The 16,292-nt window shown below is 40.9% G+C and overlaps 1 protein-coding gene across 1 annotated transcript; it reads right to left on the bottom strand.

The window, feature by feature from the left end:
• Nucleotides 1-1,767: 1,767 nt before the first annotated feature.
• On the bottom strand, nt 1,768-15,953 carry gpr37a (G protein-coupled receptor 37a). The gene is made up of 2 exons (XM_020527773.2): nt 14,276-15,953; nt 1,768-3,723 (listed from the first exon to the last, which is right to left on the bottom strand). Exons 1-2 carry the CDS (start codon nt 15,038-15,040, stop codon nt 2,908-2,910), a joined length of 1,581 nt encoding a protein of 526 aa, XP_020383362.1. The 5' UTR covers nt 15,041-15,953; the 3' UTR covers nt 1,768-2,907.
• Between the last annotated feature and the right edge of the window lie 339 nt (nt 15,954-16,292).

The following is a 16,292-nucleotide window of genomic DNA, read 5'->3' as shown; positions in this document are numbered from 1 at the left end:
GACAACTGAACGTAAGCATACACAGTTTAATGAAACCCTAACCTCTCTAGTGACTTGCCAAGTAAGGTTGAACATCAGTGATTACTTGACAGTTAGTTTTGACCTTGTATACTCCAGAGGCGACACTCAGCAAATAACGTCTAATCATTTGCAGATGGCAGAGTCTTAAGTCTCACGGTCATGATCACATTGAAAGCGATGGAAGGTTAGCTATAGCACAGAAACAGTTAACATGGGCAAGTCCCCGTCACTATACTTTAGAACCAAATTTATCAACGTATGCAATATACAACTTAATGGCTTTTTAACCTGTGTGTGGGAGTACCCTGTATATTTTAAAACTCCGGTAATTGGTATGAGTCTTCCATTTACTAATAACTAGATGTCTCAAGGTTGCCATGAAAAGACTCACTTACTCTCAATGGCATCCAACCCTACCAACTAGAGAAACATATTGCTATCATTGATAAAAATCTTCTCAGCTACTATATACATTGCAACAGAGCCAACTGCCTTCATTTGAACCCGATTGGAGTAATGTGAAAATAGAGATGCAGCAATCCAACATTCAAGCTTGTGAAAGCAGAAATCAGACTGTTGCCGAAAGTCCTGCAAAAGATAGGTGCTGGCCAACTTAACATTCCAAAGTCATAACCAAAAAATATCATAGTCCCTGAGAAGGCCTGCGTTTTAGATTGCAGGTTCTGTGTTTGATGTCAGACATGCCAGCTCCTAAAGTTATCATTAAAGGCTAACTCCTGTGGACCAAGAGGAGCTGGAGTACTTACAACCTGGCATTAGGAGCAAGAGTTCAGTTTCTCCCAGCCCTTACCACAGCCCAGATTTATGCTCCTCTTCATCAGGACCTCATCACTGATGCAGCGCCTGCATGCCTTGCATCTTCTGCAGCATCCCTGTTGGCCACCTGAATTTACTGGTCCTTTCCGACTATTTCTGTGACCATCCCACAAGTCACTATAACCTCATAATGCTCAATGATGTTCCTGACCACTGGCCTGCTGTTTTGTTGGAATCTGCAGCACATTATAGAGATGAGGCTGTGATGGTAAGACAAGAAAGGTCTCAATTGGGTTTGGCCTTTCCCGTGCACTGCTGGCTCATTTGCAATCTCACGACCTCCTTGTTAATATCAGGGCCAATGTGGTATTTGTCTGGATTTTCCACCTCAACATACTTCGCAAACTGTAGGGCACAGAAAGAGTCCATAATGCTTGTGGGAGCACTTTGAAAGAACTGTCCAATTAGCATTTAACTCTTCTTTTTCCAAGCAACTGCAGTCTATCAAATATCCTTTTTCCTTTTGAAATTTACAGTACTTCCATTACCCTTCCAGGTAATGAGTTTGATATTAACTTTCTGCTTAAAGAAAAATGTTATGTCTGGCTATAGAGTTATAGAGACATACAGCACGGAAACAGACCATTTGGTCCAACCAGTCCATGCCGACCACAATCCCAAACTAAACTACTCCCACCTGCAAACCTTTCCTATTCATGTATCCATTCAAATATCTTCTAAATGTTGTAATTGTACCCGCATCCACCACTTCATCAGGAAGTTCATTCCACACACAAACCATTCGCTGTGTAAAAAATTTACCTCATGTCTTTTTTAAATCTCTCTCCTCTCATCTTAAAAATGTGCCGCCTAGTCTTGAAATTCCCCATCTTAGGGAAAAGACAACTACCATCAACTCTGTCTATACTTCTCATTATTTTATAAACATTTTTTTAATCAGGTCACCTCTCAACTTCCTACGCTCCAGTGAAAATAGTCCCAGCTTATCCAGCCTTTCCTTATAACTCAAATTTTCTATTCCATTTTGACAATTATCTTACATCTCTGAGCCTGTTGCTCGTACAAACAGTTTCGCCACATCTGCTCTATCAAACCTCCTCATTAGTTTTGAATATTTCAGTTAACTCACCTCTTAAACAAACAGAGAATTTTTGAGAAACTTTGTTCCCATATGGCCAGTCTATAGAAATTCCATTAGGTTGCCCTCGAAGCTATGCTAGTCTGCAGACTGAATGTTTATGAACCTATGCTCCAGTCAACTGACTGAAATACTGCTAGTGCACAGAGATAACAGCTGAGCTTACTGAATGCAATACATCATTTTTTTCAATGTAAGGTTTTATTTGTAGGGAATAAAGTTTTTTTTTAACATACCCCACAATTCCAAATAGTTTTGGAGTCCATAACAAGGAATTTAAGAAAAAAAACAATGATAATTCTGATTTACAACTCAGCTCTCTCCATTATTACAAAGCCGACATCACAAAATTATAACAGGATATCGTCAACATCTGGTCTACCAGCATTTATGCTGTCTGTGTATACAGCTTCCAACAATAAATCTTACAAACTTCAGATATTCAATGTAAAACAGCTAGCTGCAGTCACTATACAGCAAAATACAGTACGTTAGCTAGTCCTTACTATTCCCTAAGCACATCACATATGTCACAGACTTCACTTTTAAGCTTTCTTCATACCCAAGGACTAGGGACCACATGATCTTAACTCCAGATTCTGGTGGAGTTTGATTTATACATTACACAAAGTTCCTTTTATTAATCCACACTAAATGCATGAAGACCATCCTAAATTGTACTTCTGCAACAGATTTCTCTTCATCCTTATATGTGTTTGACAGCCTTAACTGTACGACAGTGCGAATGAACACTCTTCTCATTAATGGACTTGCTTGCAAAATGAAAGAACAGTAATGTGAAGTTTCTAAGGTGTTGTGATAGGTTTGGGCTCCATTGGCAGTGACATTCAATCCAGTTCCTTTGCAAAGGATGGCTGATCCATGGTGGAAATTGACACGTCTACAATGATGGGGGCACTACGTCATGTCAGTGAGATGTGCCAAAGGTTTTAGCAGTGCGTTGCCACTGAGGTATAGGTGGACATCTCTCGCCGTATTGTGCTGAATGGAGAGAGCTCAAGTTCAGTGGTAAATTCATTGTCATTGTCATCGCTAGCGACCGTGGATGACTTTGGCCCGCATTCCTCACAACAGCAGCAACAGCAATCCAAAAACGCACGGCTGAATGGCTTGCACAGGCAGAAGAGGACCACTGGGGTCACGCAAGACTTGAAAAACAAAAGGAACTGACTGATGAGCTGCAGCAGATCCACTGTTTGCTGGGAGACCCCAGTAACCATGTAGGCAGTTACAATATTGCAAATGTTTTCAGGGATGATACAGAATCCATAGAGAATGGTCAAGGCCACCACTGTGCAGTTCATCTGGCCTTCCAACTGAATCTGACGTTTATTCCCTCTGGCACAGGACTTCTCCGCTTTTCTGATTTTTCTAGCCGTCACGATGGAGCTGCCAATTGTGAAGAGGGTGGGCAAACAGAAATAGCAACCAAAATACCACCACATCTTGGCGCTGTCGTAAGTCAGTGCCAGCACGTACAGTGTGTCTGGTAACTTCGGAGATATCTTCACAACACAGTGGTCTGCAGTCACATCAGAGGCTGCCACCTCCTCAGTTACCAACTGCCGAAGAGCAATCTCAGGGAGCGCCAGTAACATGGCACCCACCCAGATGACGGCCAACTTGGCCGTTGTTGATGAGCAGTTCTCAATCATCTCGTAGTACATCTGCACATTGGTGGCGGCCCTGAATCTGTCAATGCACAGTGCACACAAGGTGAAAGTGGTGACACCGAGGGAAGCAACCTGTTAATGAAAGGATAAGAGAAATATTACTGGCGAAATATTATTTATTGCTGCACAATGAGAAGTTCAGTTGAGAGGCTGGTGAGCTCAGTTGGCCAAGAGTTGGTGCAGAATAACACCAACAGATGAGGGTGATTTCAATCCCTGTACCACTGAAATAGTCTCCGGGGTGCCCTCCTTCCCTTGCCCAATACTGATGCAATAGCTTAGAGAGTGGGGGCAACAGCATGCAAAGAATCCTCCACCATAATCAAATTTCTTAGCGTGTGTTTAGATGTAGAGTGACCTTCAAAATTCCTTGCCATACTTAAGAGGAGGAGATTGAGACATCACCTTAGAGAAGCTCATAAATTAATAATGGTTACAGTTTGTGATACTGGTAGATGTCTTTTCCATAGGATGGGGGTTTTCAAGACTAAAGGACATATTTTTAAGGTGAGAGGAGAGAGATTTAAAAAAGACATAAGGGGCAAATTTTTTATACAGAGGGTGGTTCGCTTGTGGAATGAACTTCCTGATGAAATGTGGATGCAGATACAATTACAATGTTTAAAAGATACTTAAATAAGTACATGAATAGGAAAGGTTTTGAGAGATATGGGCCAGGAGTAGGCAGGTGGGGCTAGTTTAATTTGGGATTATATTCAGCATGGACTAGTTGGATTGATGAGTCTGCTTCCGTGCTGTATGATTCTATGACTCTACATCTCCTGCTACTATTACCAATAAAACAAGTTTATTAGGGAAAATTAGTTCATGCTATTTTTACTGATCATTAAAGTTATGTGTTGACTTTATTATGTAATGTTTGACCAATGTTGGTCACTGCTGTGGGAATGCTGTAAAATTTAATGCCAGCCAGATAGTATTTATGGATGAGTGCAAAAATCACTTCTTTGACAAGGTACTTCTGCAACAGTTGCCTGAGTAACAATGGGAATGTGTTTCCCAAACATTGAAGAATGAAGATCATTGAATCAAACAGCAGGGAAATAGTCATTCAGCCCATCATGTCAGTGCAAGCGCTTTGAGAGAGTTATCCAACTATTCCTACTCCCTTGGCTTTTCCCATTGCCCAGTGAAACACTTCTCTTTCAATTATCTGCCTGATTTCCTTTCAAATGCTACTGCTGTGTATGCTTCTACTACCTGTTTAGGCAGTGAAATTACAGGTCACAACTACTGTGCAAAAAAACTATTTTATCATGTTGTCTCTGGTTTTTATGTCACTTACTTTAAGTCTGTGTGCCATTGAAGACAATTAGCTTTTATGCATTTGATCAAAGCCTTTCATTATATTGAACACTCCTATTAAAGCTTCTTTAATCTTTTCTGCTTCTCCATGTAACTGATGCCCCACATTCCCGATATCAGAGAAAATTACTAGTCATAACTTTATTCATTTTACTAGATATTAATATTTTTTACAGTCCCTATCAAATCTTTGTTCATAATTTACATGTAATAGAGTTTAATAATTTAATATATATAAGTGTAATTTATTTTTACAATTATCTTTGCAAGTATTTTTGAATGTAGATTTAAAACATTAAGGGGATAATCTGCAATTAAGAGTGTCAATTTATAAAATGGAAGAACGTTCTACGTTAATCCTAGTCTGTCCTTGGTATCAAGAGGGACCTAGAGAAGCAACAATGAGTAAATTGTTGAAGGAAACATTGACGGGACATTTGATGAAAAAGGGTGGGAGGAGGCTAATGTGGAAGATAGCTATCGATGTAGACTTATTGTGCTAAGTGTCCCAGTGAACTACTTGATCTTTTTATAACAATTCACAAGTTCCTTTGAGACTTTAACTTGATACCTGTAAAATAAACAGAATTCAAATTCTCAAAATGGCATGACGATTACCAACTCATGTTCTCTAGATCATCAGTCCAGTAACACAACCATTGTCATTCTGAATGTTACAGCAATAATGCTTAGATCCTTTGATATTTAACCTTTGTTGCAAAGAACGAGGGAGTGCAATCTATGATCAGACTTTCAATCTGCTACACCCCGGTAAAACTGACGATGTGGCTAAGGTTCAGCTGCCTGTTAGAGAAAAAGGAAAGCAGGTGATTTTTTTTTTCAAATGAGTGGTATGATTGCACCACCAGTTCTGGTACTAAGTCAAGTTGAAAATTTGCTATACTGATTGGAGACTGGTGCAGTTATGGGTAAAGTAAATGGGACCTGGGTCTTCTTAGGGCATTGCATTGTAGTAATCCCAATGCTTACCCACTTCCAGCAATAACCACCTCACTCCAACATATACATTGGCTACAAGGCTTAGAATTAACTGTTGGCTGATAATTCATGGCCGTTTAGTACAGCCATCCACTGGCTTAGAAATCTAGGTGTGACAGACAGTTGAATATCTAAAAAAGCAGCAGTAATCCATAATGAAGTAGAAAACATGACAGAAATGGAGAAATTAAGCCAAGAAATAAACATGTGTGTGTTAAAAGTCCTTTGTCATTTGAATGGAAGTACTATAACTTTTGACTGTATCCAGTTTAACACATTTGCCTGAAGATGGTGACTTTTCCCTAAAAGGGAATTTAAAAAGATTTTTTTGAGCAGATTGGAAATATTCAATGGGAAACTTCAACACTGTCTTCTCTAAAGTTTTGATCACTGAAAGATATTCCAAAGACAAGTTGCATTTACATAGCACCTGTCATGTCCTCAAGACTTTTCAAATGCTCCACCATTAATTATTTTCAAAGTTTAATCATGTTACAATGTATGAAACATGACAAGTAGTCTATGCACAGCAGTAAGTGACACAAATACCAATGACATAAATGACCAGATAATCAATTTTACTCATACAGCTTATGCAATAATTACTGCTCAAAACATTGGAAGATCTTCCTTGCTCTTATTCAGATAGCATTATGGAATATTTTGCATCTGTTTGAGAGGACAATTTAACGTCCAAATTTAAAGACACACATCTCAAAGAGCAGTACCTCCTTAATTGTGCAAGTCTTTGGGTTGAGTTTGAACCACTATCTTTTGAGCTGATGCTTTTTTTTTTCAAAACACTGTACTTATAATACCTCCAAAGTCAAAAAGTTATTCCAAATTTTATTCTTGCACTAAGTGAACTTATCTTTTGAACAGCCAGTCTGTTATGATGACTAAGCTATAAATTTAAAACTAATTAATTTAGCATGGCTAATTTAATATTTTTATTTTATTGAAGTCATGAAAAGCTACTCACACAGGTTTTGTGTTATTGTGATGCATAACATACAATATGTACACTTCTAATATACACCCATTGTAAAATTTTCTCAAAGACTTTGTACTATGTACATATCTAGAACTTCTCTAATGCTTTCATTTTACTTTCCTCCAAAATTAACGCTTTAAAGACCATTGGCCTGCTCAGTATTTCGTTATAAATGCTATCACAACAACTGATTTATTGTGATGAAGAACATTATCCATCTACCATCTTAAATATTCAATTCCTCTACCACTTTGGCACTGTAGCTGCATTATGTTCTATCTACAGGTTGCATTGCAACATCTTGCTATGACTTCTATGAAAACACCTTCCAAATCCATGAACTTCACCACGAGAACGCCAACATCTCCAAGTTTCCCTCCCAGTCTCACATCATATGACTCATGAAGAGTCCAGATAAAGTATTCTCTATTTCCCTTTGTTGAAGGTTCCATAACTAGAGGGATAGATTCAGGGAAAGAGGTAGGGATTGAAGTGCCTAACCCACAAGGTTACAGCACAAAGGAAGATCTGAAAAATGGGTTAGGCTGGATGCTCACCATCAGCAGGTGGGCTGAATGGCCTCCTTCCCTACTGTGAATTTCTTTGATTCTATAATGTAATATCATCCTGACTACTGCCCACCATTGCTAATCAGAATTCTAATACTTGCTCCTCAACAGCACTTTCACCACACAGACTGTGGCAGTTCAAGAAGTACCACCTTCTCCAAGGTAATTAAGGAGAGAAACAAAGTGCTGGCTTTGCTATTGATTCTCATTTTCCAAAAATGGATCAAAAGAAAAGAGGTAAATTTGCTAAATTTTGAGTTAGTCAATGAATGAATGAAACAGCCCCAAACATCTTATGCTATAAAATAGAAAGGAGACGTGCAAACTCAGTTTTGTCTGACAGAACAAGGCTGATTCTTAACCTTTGATCAGTCTCATTTTCAAAAAACACCTTTAAGGGAATATCCTTTTAATAAAACAATTTTTAAAATATTCACTCTCAAATGATGCTTATGCTTTTGTTTGCTCATGAAGTGCTAGAGGCAATGGGCTGGAAACAAGGTGAATGTCACTAATCTATGCCACACTATGATGAATGTGCATGACATTAAGGAATCCCTCAACTTCAAACATTCTTCCTGTAGGGAACTTGTCCATTCAACACATAAATAAAACAAAAGTACTTCAATAGGCTTGGTCTCTAATATTGATCTTTTTTTTCCCCTGTGTCCTTCAGTACAAAAGAAAACTGAATATTTCTGTTATGCTTTAAATGTTTCAACACTCCAGTCAGTCATCAGAACAGAAGATGAGAGACTTGCTTCTCATCCAATCCAATTAAATAGAACCAATCTGTGTAGGGAAATCAGACCATTATAAGGCAAAACATAATGCATTTTAATACAGTTTACATTGTATCATTTCTATAAAATCTGAAGTTCAAAAGTATAAATGACAAATATCATAATTTCACTATAAAGCAAATCATTATTTTAAACCAGTTTTATTTTCTTAACACTGTCCACGGAAAGCTTTGAATCATACATAGCTTCGGTTGAAAGGGGATTGGGCAGAAGGGGAGAAGACTAAGCTCCTGTCTTTGCAACCAGTACATTCCTTTTTCATTATGCTGTTTCATTTCACATGTAGAAGTCAGAGCTAGTTTAAATCCAGTACTTTAAATAAATTGAGACACATATCTCTGTCCGACTTTAGTGATCAAAAGCTCTCACCTTTACATAAATCCAATCTTATTAAGTACTTCTTCACATTATGCACAGCGAGAAGCTGAAAATGGAAGGACTGAAAGCAAAGGATTGTGCAGATAATAACCAGGCTCAAGTTATTGACAGTAAGAATTTCACTCACACCAGGTGTTATAGTTATAATTTAAGAAATTAGAGGTATAGAAACTCATGACACTGGCATATACTATGAAAGAATGTGTGTGACCATTTGTTGTTTTAACAACACTCCACTTCTGTCCCTTCAGGTTTTCTCCCTTTCCACTCCTCCTCTTGGAAAGAACTGATCTGTGTTGGTGTATGACTCTGCGGTGACCTGATATCAATACTTTGCCAAAAGAATTGATCTTCTCATGTGCATATAGACAGAGGTTGGGGTTTTCTGCTCCTGTGCCCACTAATCAACAATATGCTGTCTATTTATTTTAAATAGAGGCTTGTGAACTCAGAAGTAAAAAGTAAAACTGACAATTAACAAGCTATTCAAAAAGCCATTTTAAGCAATTCACCTGACGTCCAGAGTAGTACAATAGGAGGAATGCCTGGCTTAGTTGCGTCTCCCAGGCAGAGATCAACTCATTCATCACAAGGCAAAGATCAAACCTGGTGCCTTTTGGTCGCAAAACTGGAGCCCATTAGCTTCAAACCTGGCAGCATGGCTTTTAACTAATTTCAAAGCTGTGTCAGAATATAATGACTATTATTGAAGAAATTCTCCCTTCTTTGCTGCTAATCAATCATTTATGATGCTTAGATACTGCAACAAAACAATTTTAAAAAGCTGGGACACGTAACCAAAACATTATAATAGTAAGTCTACTTTATGCTAAGACCTCATAATACAAAGGGTAGACCTCACAAAGTGCTTAATCAAAATAATACAAGACCAAGACTGATCTTGAGCAAAGCAATACATCATTAAAATAAATCAATGATTATATTATACTATTATAGATTTCACTCTACTATTCAAGTAAATTATGAGTAATGTAAGCTTTCCAGTCTAGAAGGGAGTGAGTTAGCAATGGGTGGGCAACATTAAATAATAATGTGTATGAAAGATTAATTATGATTATTTTAAAACAATTTGGATAAAATGTGTGACTGGAAATTTGTGAAAAGTACATTTAGAGCAAATAACTGTAAGTAGTTATGTCCTCAAAAGTTAATGCATTCTGCTTGTTAAGATATAGGTGCGTAAACATTCCAGTCACTGGGAATACCATAAGATGACATAATTAGAGAATTTTAGACGGATGGATTTCAATGAGTAAAATTGTTGTCTCATTGCTGCCTTAGTTACAACCACAGTACACAGGTAATAAGAATCTATCTACTTCTCAACGTAACTATCTGGACAATCAATATGCACTTAACTGGTTGAAGGGTACCAGATATTTAGGACCCACGTACCATATAGGCTAATGCTAGACCCTGCCACTCAATGTTAATATTCTATTTGTCCAGCAAATTATAACGTGCATATTTTAACATAAAAAGCACATCAAAATGGTAGGCAAATTAAAAGCACTCTGAATAGTTCTATGAATATGGTTGCACTTTCTGAAATGTGGCAGTTTGTCATTCTGATTTATACACTTTCCAGACCAATTTAATTAATTTTGTGTGTTTAATGCTGTGGGTTCTATTGCGAATTACAGTGTGATGAACGTTGGGCTAGGCTAATTGCGCTATACAAACTGATATTTGCACTGTTAAGGTTTGATCTGTGTGCAGTTAACTGATACCAATTAGTGGGCTAAACTTATAATGATGGCAGAATAAACTGGGAGGTTAGATATTGATGAGGCAGCTTTTGTTTGGTTCATCAATCAATGACAGAAAAAGATCATTCCTGATGTTTTGATGCAATGCAAGCTGAGATTTAGCCTTGAAGATTATAAACACTGCCGCAATGGTGCGGAGCATGATTCTGAATGCCTGCAAAATATCAGAGTTAAAACTCATAACAAAGAAGAAATTAGTGATGGAAATGAAGGTACAACCTACATATTGACAACTATGGCACCCTTGCGTCCCCTTGGGCCTGTCCCGAATGTTACAATGATTTAAGAGGCATTGACAAAAGGGTATTATTTGAAGTTCTGTAATTAACTGCTGAAACTATTTTGAGTTAATTCATTTCACAATGTGGCAAAGTTTTGGATGTGTTGAAATAAATAATCTCTGCAACTGTATTCCTACCCTCGGCAGCAATCAACCAGGTTCCCACTTATGATTTCTATCTAACTTTGTCCCCAGCCATTCACCCCGATAGAAAATGCACTGGTTTGTCTCTTTCCAGCTCAGCCCATTAGTAGGCATAATATTATAGAGCCAATATTTATGGTGTTATATTTCTCAGGTTGTAGATTTCATGAAATAACAGGACATTATTGTTTAAACTACGGATCTTAAACATCATATTTCTTCTAAAAAGACTACCTTAAAATAATTTAAATGCATTTGCTAGATCCCTAAGAACTCTACAGTAAGTGCAATGGTGTTTGTTAAGCAATGTTGTTGATTTCTGGCACACTGGAGGCTTGTTTAGTAGTTAAAAGTCAAACTGTAAACAGCCAATGAATGGATTCTATGCAGAAACTGAAATAGTGGATCCCATTTTTAACAAAGTTGGAATACAAATGCACGAATTTAACTTTAACAATTGAGAATTATCAAGACATATTATGGGATTTAACATAATACGATGCCACTGATAGATCTATTCAGTAATTGGCTCACATCCTCCTGTTATGCCCCTGTGTTACCAGTAAAACACGCAATCAATCCAGGCTTATTTCACTATAGGTATTATTTAACAGGATTCGTCATTGTTGATTTTCTTTTGTATTTGGATGTTTTATCTTGCTGTCATATTACGAATATAAATCAGCTCACAAGAAGGGATACAATAGTTTATGATATTTACACACGATAAATATCCTCATAATTAACTATGGGACAGGTGAGACACAATGTATGCTTGTGCCTGTATTGTATTTGTATAAGGCTGCTAGAATATTATTACAGACTGCTTAACGTTAATTATTAACTTGGATGATAACATCTAGCTTAATGTAACAAGGCAGATGAACAGACAAGCTATTTCCCTGACATGCTGTTACCAAGGAAACAGAAATGAAGCAAGATAATAACTTTAAGCAGCATATTATTCAACTCATTAATAAAGCTGTCTCTTTTTACCTGTTCGGCAATATATTGTTTAAAAATCAGTTTTCATGTCATTTCTTCTGAAACATTAAGCCCTTCGCTTGACTCAGAAGCTGACTGACTTGCTGAGTATTCCTATTTTGGAAACATTATTTCAGGTTTCCAATCTTGGTATCGACTTCTTTTCTACACGCGTGAATTCTACTGGTCACACAACTATCACAATTTACAGTGGCTTTTCCAATGCAGGTTCAATGTTGTTATCATGAAATTACCACTTTGCATCAAAACTAAACTGGCAGTATAGCTTTGGTTTGAGTCACTCTCCAGGACTTGGGACTCATGGAAACATTATAATGTGGCTAAAAGGGGCTGATTATCAACCTGTAAATTGTGCTGACATGCCTATGCCTGTGGGAAGAGTGGGAGAGACCTCTGGTTAACCACACTGAATGGGGAGTGGTGCTGTTCCAGCAAAAAAAAAATTAACCATAAACTAGACATAAGCACATGCTTTTGATCTGAAGAAGTCATACTGGAAGTGAAAAGTCAACTCTGTTTTTCTCTCCACGCCTGCTGAGTTTCTCCAGTATTCCCTGTACTTGTTTCAGATTTCCAGCATCTGTGGCGTTTTGCTTTCAGATAAAGACATGCTTTGTCTGCCACATGAGCTACTCGGCATGGTAGTAAATGAAGGAAGGAAGTATATCTCCAGCGTGGGTCGTAGCATTGATAACATTAGAGACAAAAACAGAAATTGCTGGTGAAACTCAGCAGGTCTGGCAACATATGTGGGGAGAAAAAGCAGAATTAACGTTTCAAGTCCAGTGACTGTTCATCAGTAGCATTACAGGTTGTCTGAAACAGACAGCATATGATGCATAGCTCTAGTGTGGCACAGGCTACAGGCAAAAAAATGCTCATGGGGCACTTAGATCTCCAGGGCACATTTACATAACAGGCTTGAATGTATCTCCCACACAGCCTGTATCTCCCACAGAGCATGTATCTCCCACACAGCCTGTATCTCCCACAGAGCACGTATCTCCCACAGAGCGTGTATCTCCCACACAGCCTGTATCTCCCACAGAGCGTGTATCTCCCACACAGCCTGTATCTCCCACAGAGCGCGTAGCTCCCACACAGCCTGTATCTCCCACAGAGCGCGTATCTCCCACAGAGCCTGTATCTTCCACACAGCGCGTATCTCCCACAGAGCCTGTATCTTCCACAGAGCCTGTATCTCCCACACAGCCTGTATCTCTCACAGAGTGCGTATCTCCCACAGAACGCGTGTCTCCCAGCTGAGCATGTGCAGGCATTCAGGAAGATCACGCAGACACAGGGAGAATGTGCAAACTCCACACAGACAGTTGCCTGAAGGTGGAATCAAACCCGGTTCCCTGGTGCTGTAAGGCAGAAGTGCTAACCAGATTACTACCTGAATGGCTGTAAATTGCGAGAGGGGAGTGTGCAATGGGACCTGGGTGTCCTTGTGCACCAGTCGTTGAAGGTAAGCATGCAGGTGCAGCAGGCGATAAGACAAATGGTACGTTGGCCTTCATTGCGAGAGGTTTCGAGTACAGGAGCAGGGATGTGTTATTGCAGTTATACAGGGCTTTGTTGAGGCCACACTTAGAATATTGTGTGCAGTTTTGGTCTCCTTTTCTGAGAAAGGATGCTCTTGCTCTTGAGGGAGTGCAGTGAAGGTTTAGCAGGCTGATCCCGGGGAAGGTGGGACTGACGTGTGAGGAGACATTAACTAGGTTGGGATTGTTTTCGCTGGAGTTCAGATGAATGAGGGGGGAATCTCATAGAGACTTAGAAACTTCTAACAGGACTAGACAGGGTAGATGCAGAGAGGATGTTTCCGATGGTGGGTGTGTCCGGAACCAGGGTCACAGTCTGAGGATTTGGGGTAGACCATTCAGGATGGAGATGAGAGACATTTCTTCACCCAAAGGGTGGTGAGCCTGTGGAATTCATTACCACAGGAAGTAGTTGATGCCAAAATGTTGAATGTATTCAAGAGGCAGCTAGATATAGCACTTGGGGAGAATGGGATCAAAGGCTATGGGAAGAAAGCAGGATTAGGCTATTGAGTTGGATGATCAGCCGTGAATGTGAAGAATGACAGAGCAGGCTCGAAGGGCTGAATGGCCCCTTCCTGCTCTTATCTTTCCTGTTTCTATGTTAATCAAGACCAACAAGCAATGACTGGTAAACACTGATCTTTCCAGTAAAGCCCATAACTGAAGAATGAACAATTTACTCACAACATTTACACATTGACTTAAATGTTAGGGGATGGCAGTATCAAAAATTGTGCAAAAACACATTCATTGCTGGCCAGGCTGGTTCCCTGATTCATTGCTCACCTCAAGGTAAGGGATCACCTTGCAGGAAATATCTCCAAGCAGCCACTTTTTAGTCAGCTCATGAAATATGACCAGAGGCAGGCAGAAAAAGATGATGATGAAGTCCCAGAAAGCCAGGTTGGCCAGGAGCGAGTTGGAGATACTCCTCATGTAATAGTTGTGGCAGACAATGCACATGATGGACAGATTGGCCATGATGCCAATCACAAAAATGACAACAGAGAGGCACATAACAGCATAGGCCCCATAGGAGTCCTCGGTCATGGGGTAGAAAGGGTTCTTCAGCTGGCGCCTCCTGCCTGGGGCTTGGACAGGTAGCAGAGCTGGAGCACCGTCCGCACCAGAGCCACTCGAACTGTTGAGGAACCCCAAAGCTCCAGGGCCTGTGCTGGAACGATCTGCCGAGCTGTTGAGAAAGAGGGGCACGACTAATTCCTGCTGCTGGCCGTCCTGCACTTTGCCAGTGGAGTTGGGAGCATGTCCAGCCCTGTCTGCCTTCTCACTGCTCCCTCTGGGTTGGCCAGCCGCAGCCAGGCCAGTGGCTCCCCTTTTGGACCTTATTGTCCGCACCCGCAAAAGGCCGCCCTGTTGCCCAGAAGCAGCTCCCTGGGGCAGCACCGGGACTCTCCCATCACTCCCCCCAGAGCCTGGTGCTGCCAGCCCTGCTGAGCCCCTCTCCCCAACCCCGGGGCACTCTAGCGGCACTCCACTTGGCTTTGCAGGGGACAGGGCACAGAATGCGAGGGCGAGAACATAGCAGCGCATCTTCACAGGCGGTCTGAGAGTCAGCAACACTTTCCAAGGGCTCCTTTTCAATCCCCCTCTCTCCGTCCCTCAGTCTTCACTCCCCGTCTGCACACACTGAAGCATCAGCAGTTTCCAAGCTTCCCATTTTAAGTTTAGAAAATTCCCTGGAAGTACAAAGCCAGCGCCAACCAGACAAGTCTCAGCATCATCGAGGCAGGACTGAGCCAGGTTCTGCTCTTGTGCCCATTCTCCCCACCAAACTCCCCGGGGGTGGGGGATTTGCTCAGTTCTGCGTCCACCCCATGACTCTTCTCTCCCAAGGCTCTGCACCTTCCTCCGTTTGCTTTCCAGCCAGTCCCAGTGTGCGAGCTCTCTGTCTCTCTCTCTCTCGGGGGAGGGGGTGCTGGGGTTTCAAATTTCTTTTTGGAGAGGACGCGGGCAGGTGAGACCCAGGCAAGAGGCTGGGCTCCTTAGTAAGGTCCAAGGATTTTGGAGGGGGGGCGCCGATCCCAGTGTGGACTGTGTTCTGTGGGTGTTGGGGGGGCAGCTCCTGTGTTGCCCTTGTCCTGTCCCCTCCGGAACAAAACCCCCAGCAGCTCACATCAACAGCTTGGCTCAGTCAGAGATGCTGGTTGCTCCATCATCTCCGGAGAGACTGCACATTTAACCGACTGCCAAGACCAGTTCGAGCTCTCCTTACTTCGGTCGGTACTTTTATGTTCCTTTCACTTGAACCGCGTTTATTCCCAAGGTGGTCGAACACTCGAATGGGAGGTGCATGTTTTCAAGCGTTTTCTCCTCTCCCTATATCGGTGTCAATGAATGACTGTTGAGTGGGTAGTCTTGACCCATCTTGGCAGGCTTTCTTCCGCTCTAATCTGTTAAGAACTGCACCCCAGCGCTACACGTCTGGGTACTGAACCTCTCCGTATTCAGCTGGAGCAGACAGCATACACACACACACACGTCTCTAAACATCACCCGGACCATGTACCAACAGCTCCCTCCTGTGAAAGGCAAGTCATTGCAACAGGAGTGAACGCACTGCCACAGCCTGTTGGTGAGTTCAAAATTTTACTTCTCCAGCACTACTCCTTATAGAGACGCTGCCTTTCTCGGAAAACGACCACTGAAATGCTCTCATTGGATTCTTAAAGGTCTTGGCAGGGTAAATGCTGGCAGGATGTTTCTCCCCGTGGGACCAGAGGGCATAGTCTTAGGATAAAAGGGCACAAATTTAAGACTGAGATGAGGAGGATTTTCGTCTCTC

The sequence above is a fragment of the Rhincodon typus genome, chromosome 18 (genome assembly GCF_021869965.1).
Source record: "Rhincodon typus isolate 14 chromosome 18, sRhiTyp1.1, whole genome shotgun sequence".
Classification (NCBI taxonomy): domain Eukaryota; kingdom Metazoa; phylum Chordata; class Chondrichthyes; order Orectolobiformes; family Rhincodontidae; genus Rhincodon; species Rhincodon typus.
Note: the sequence above shows the minus strand (reverse complement) of the source record. Positions and strands in the feature narration are given on the sequence as shown.

Bases quoted from the DNA above. Each gene is read 5' to 3' on its own strand.
- gpr37a (XM_020527773.2), bottom strand. From the start codon at position 15,040: ATGCGCTGCTATGTTCTCGCCCTCGCATTCTGTGCCCTGTCCCCTGCA. The intron at 3,724-14,275 runs GTGAGCAATGAA...TTTCATTAACAG, and splicing joins AGGTGATCCCTTACCTTGAG to GTTGCTTCCCTCGGTGTCAC.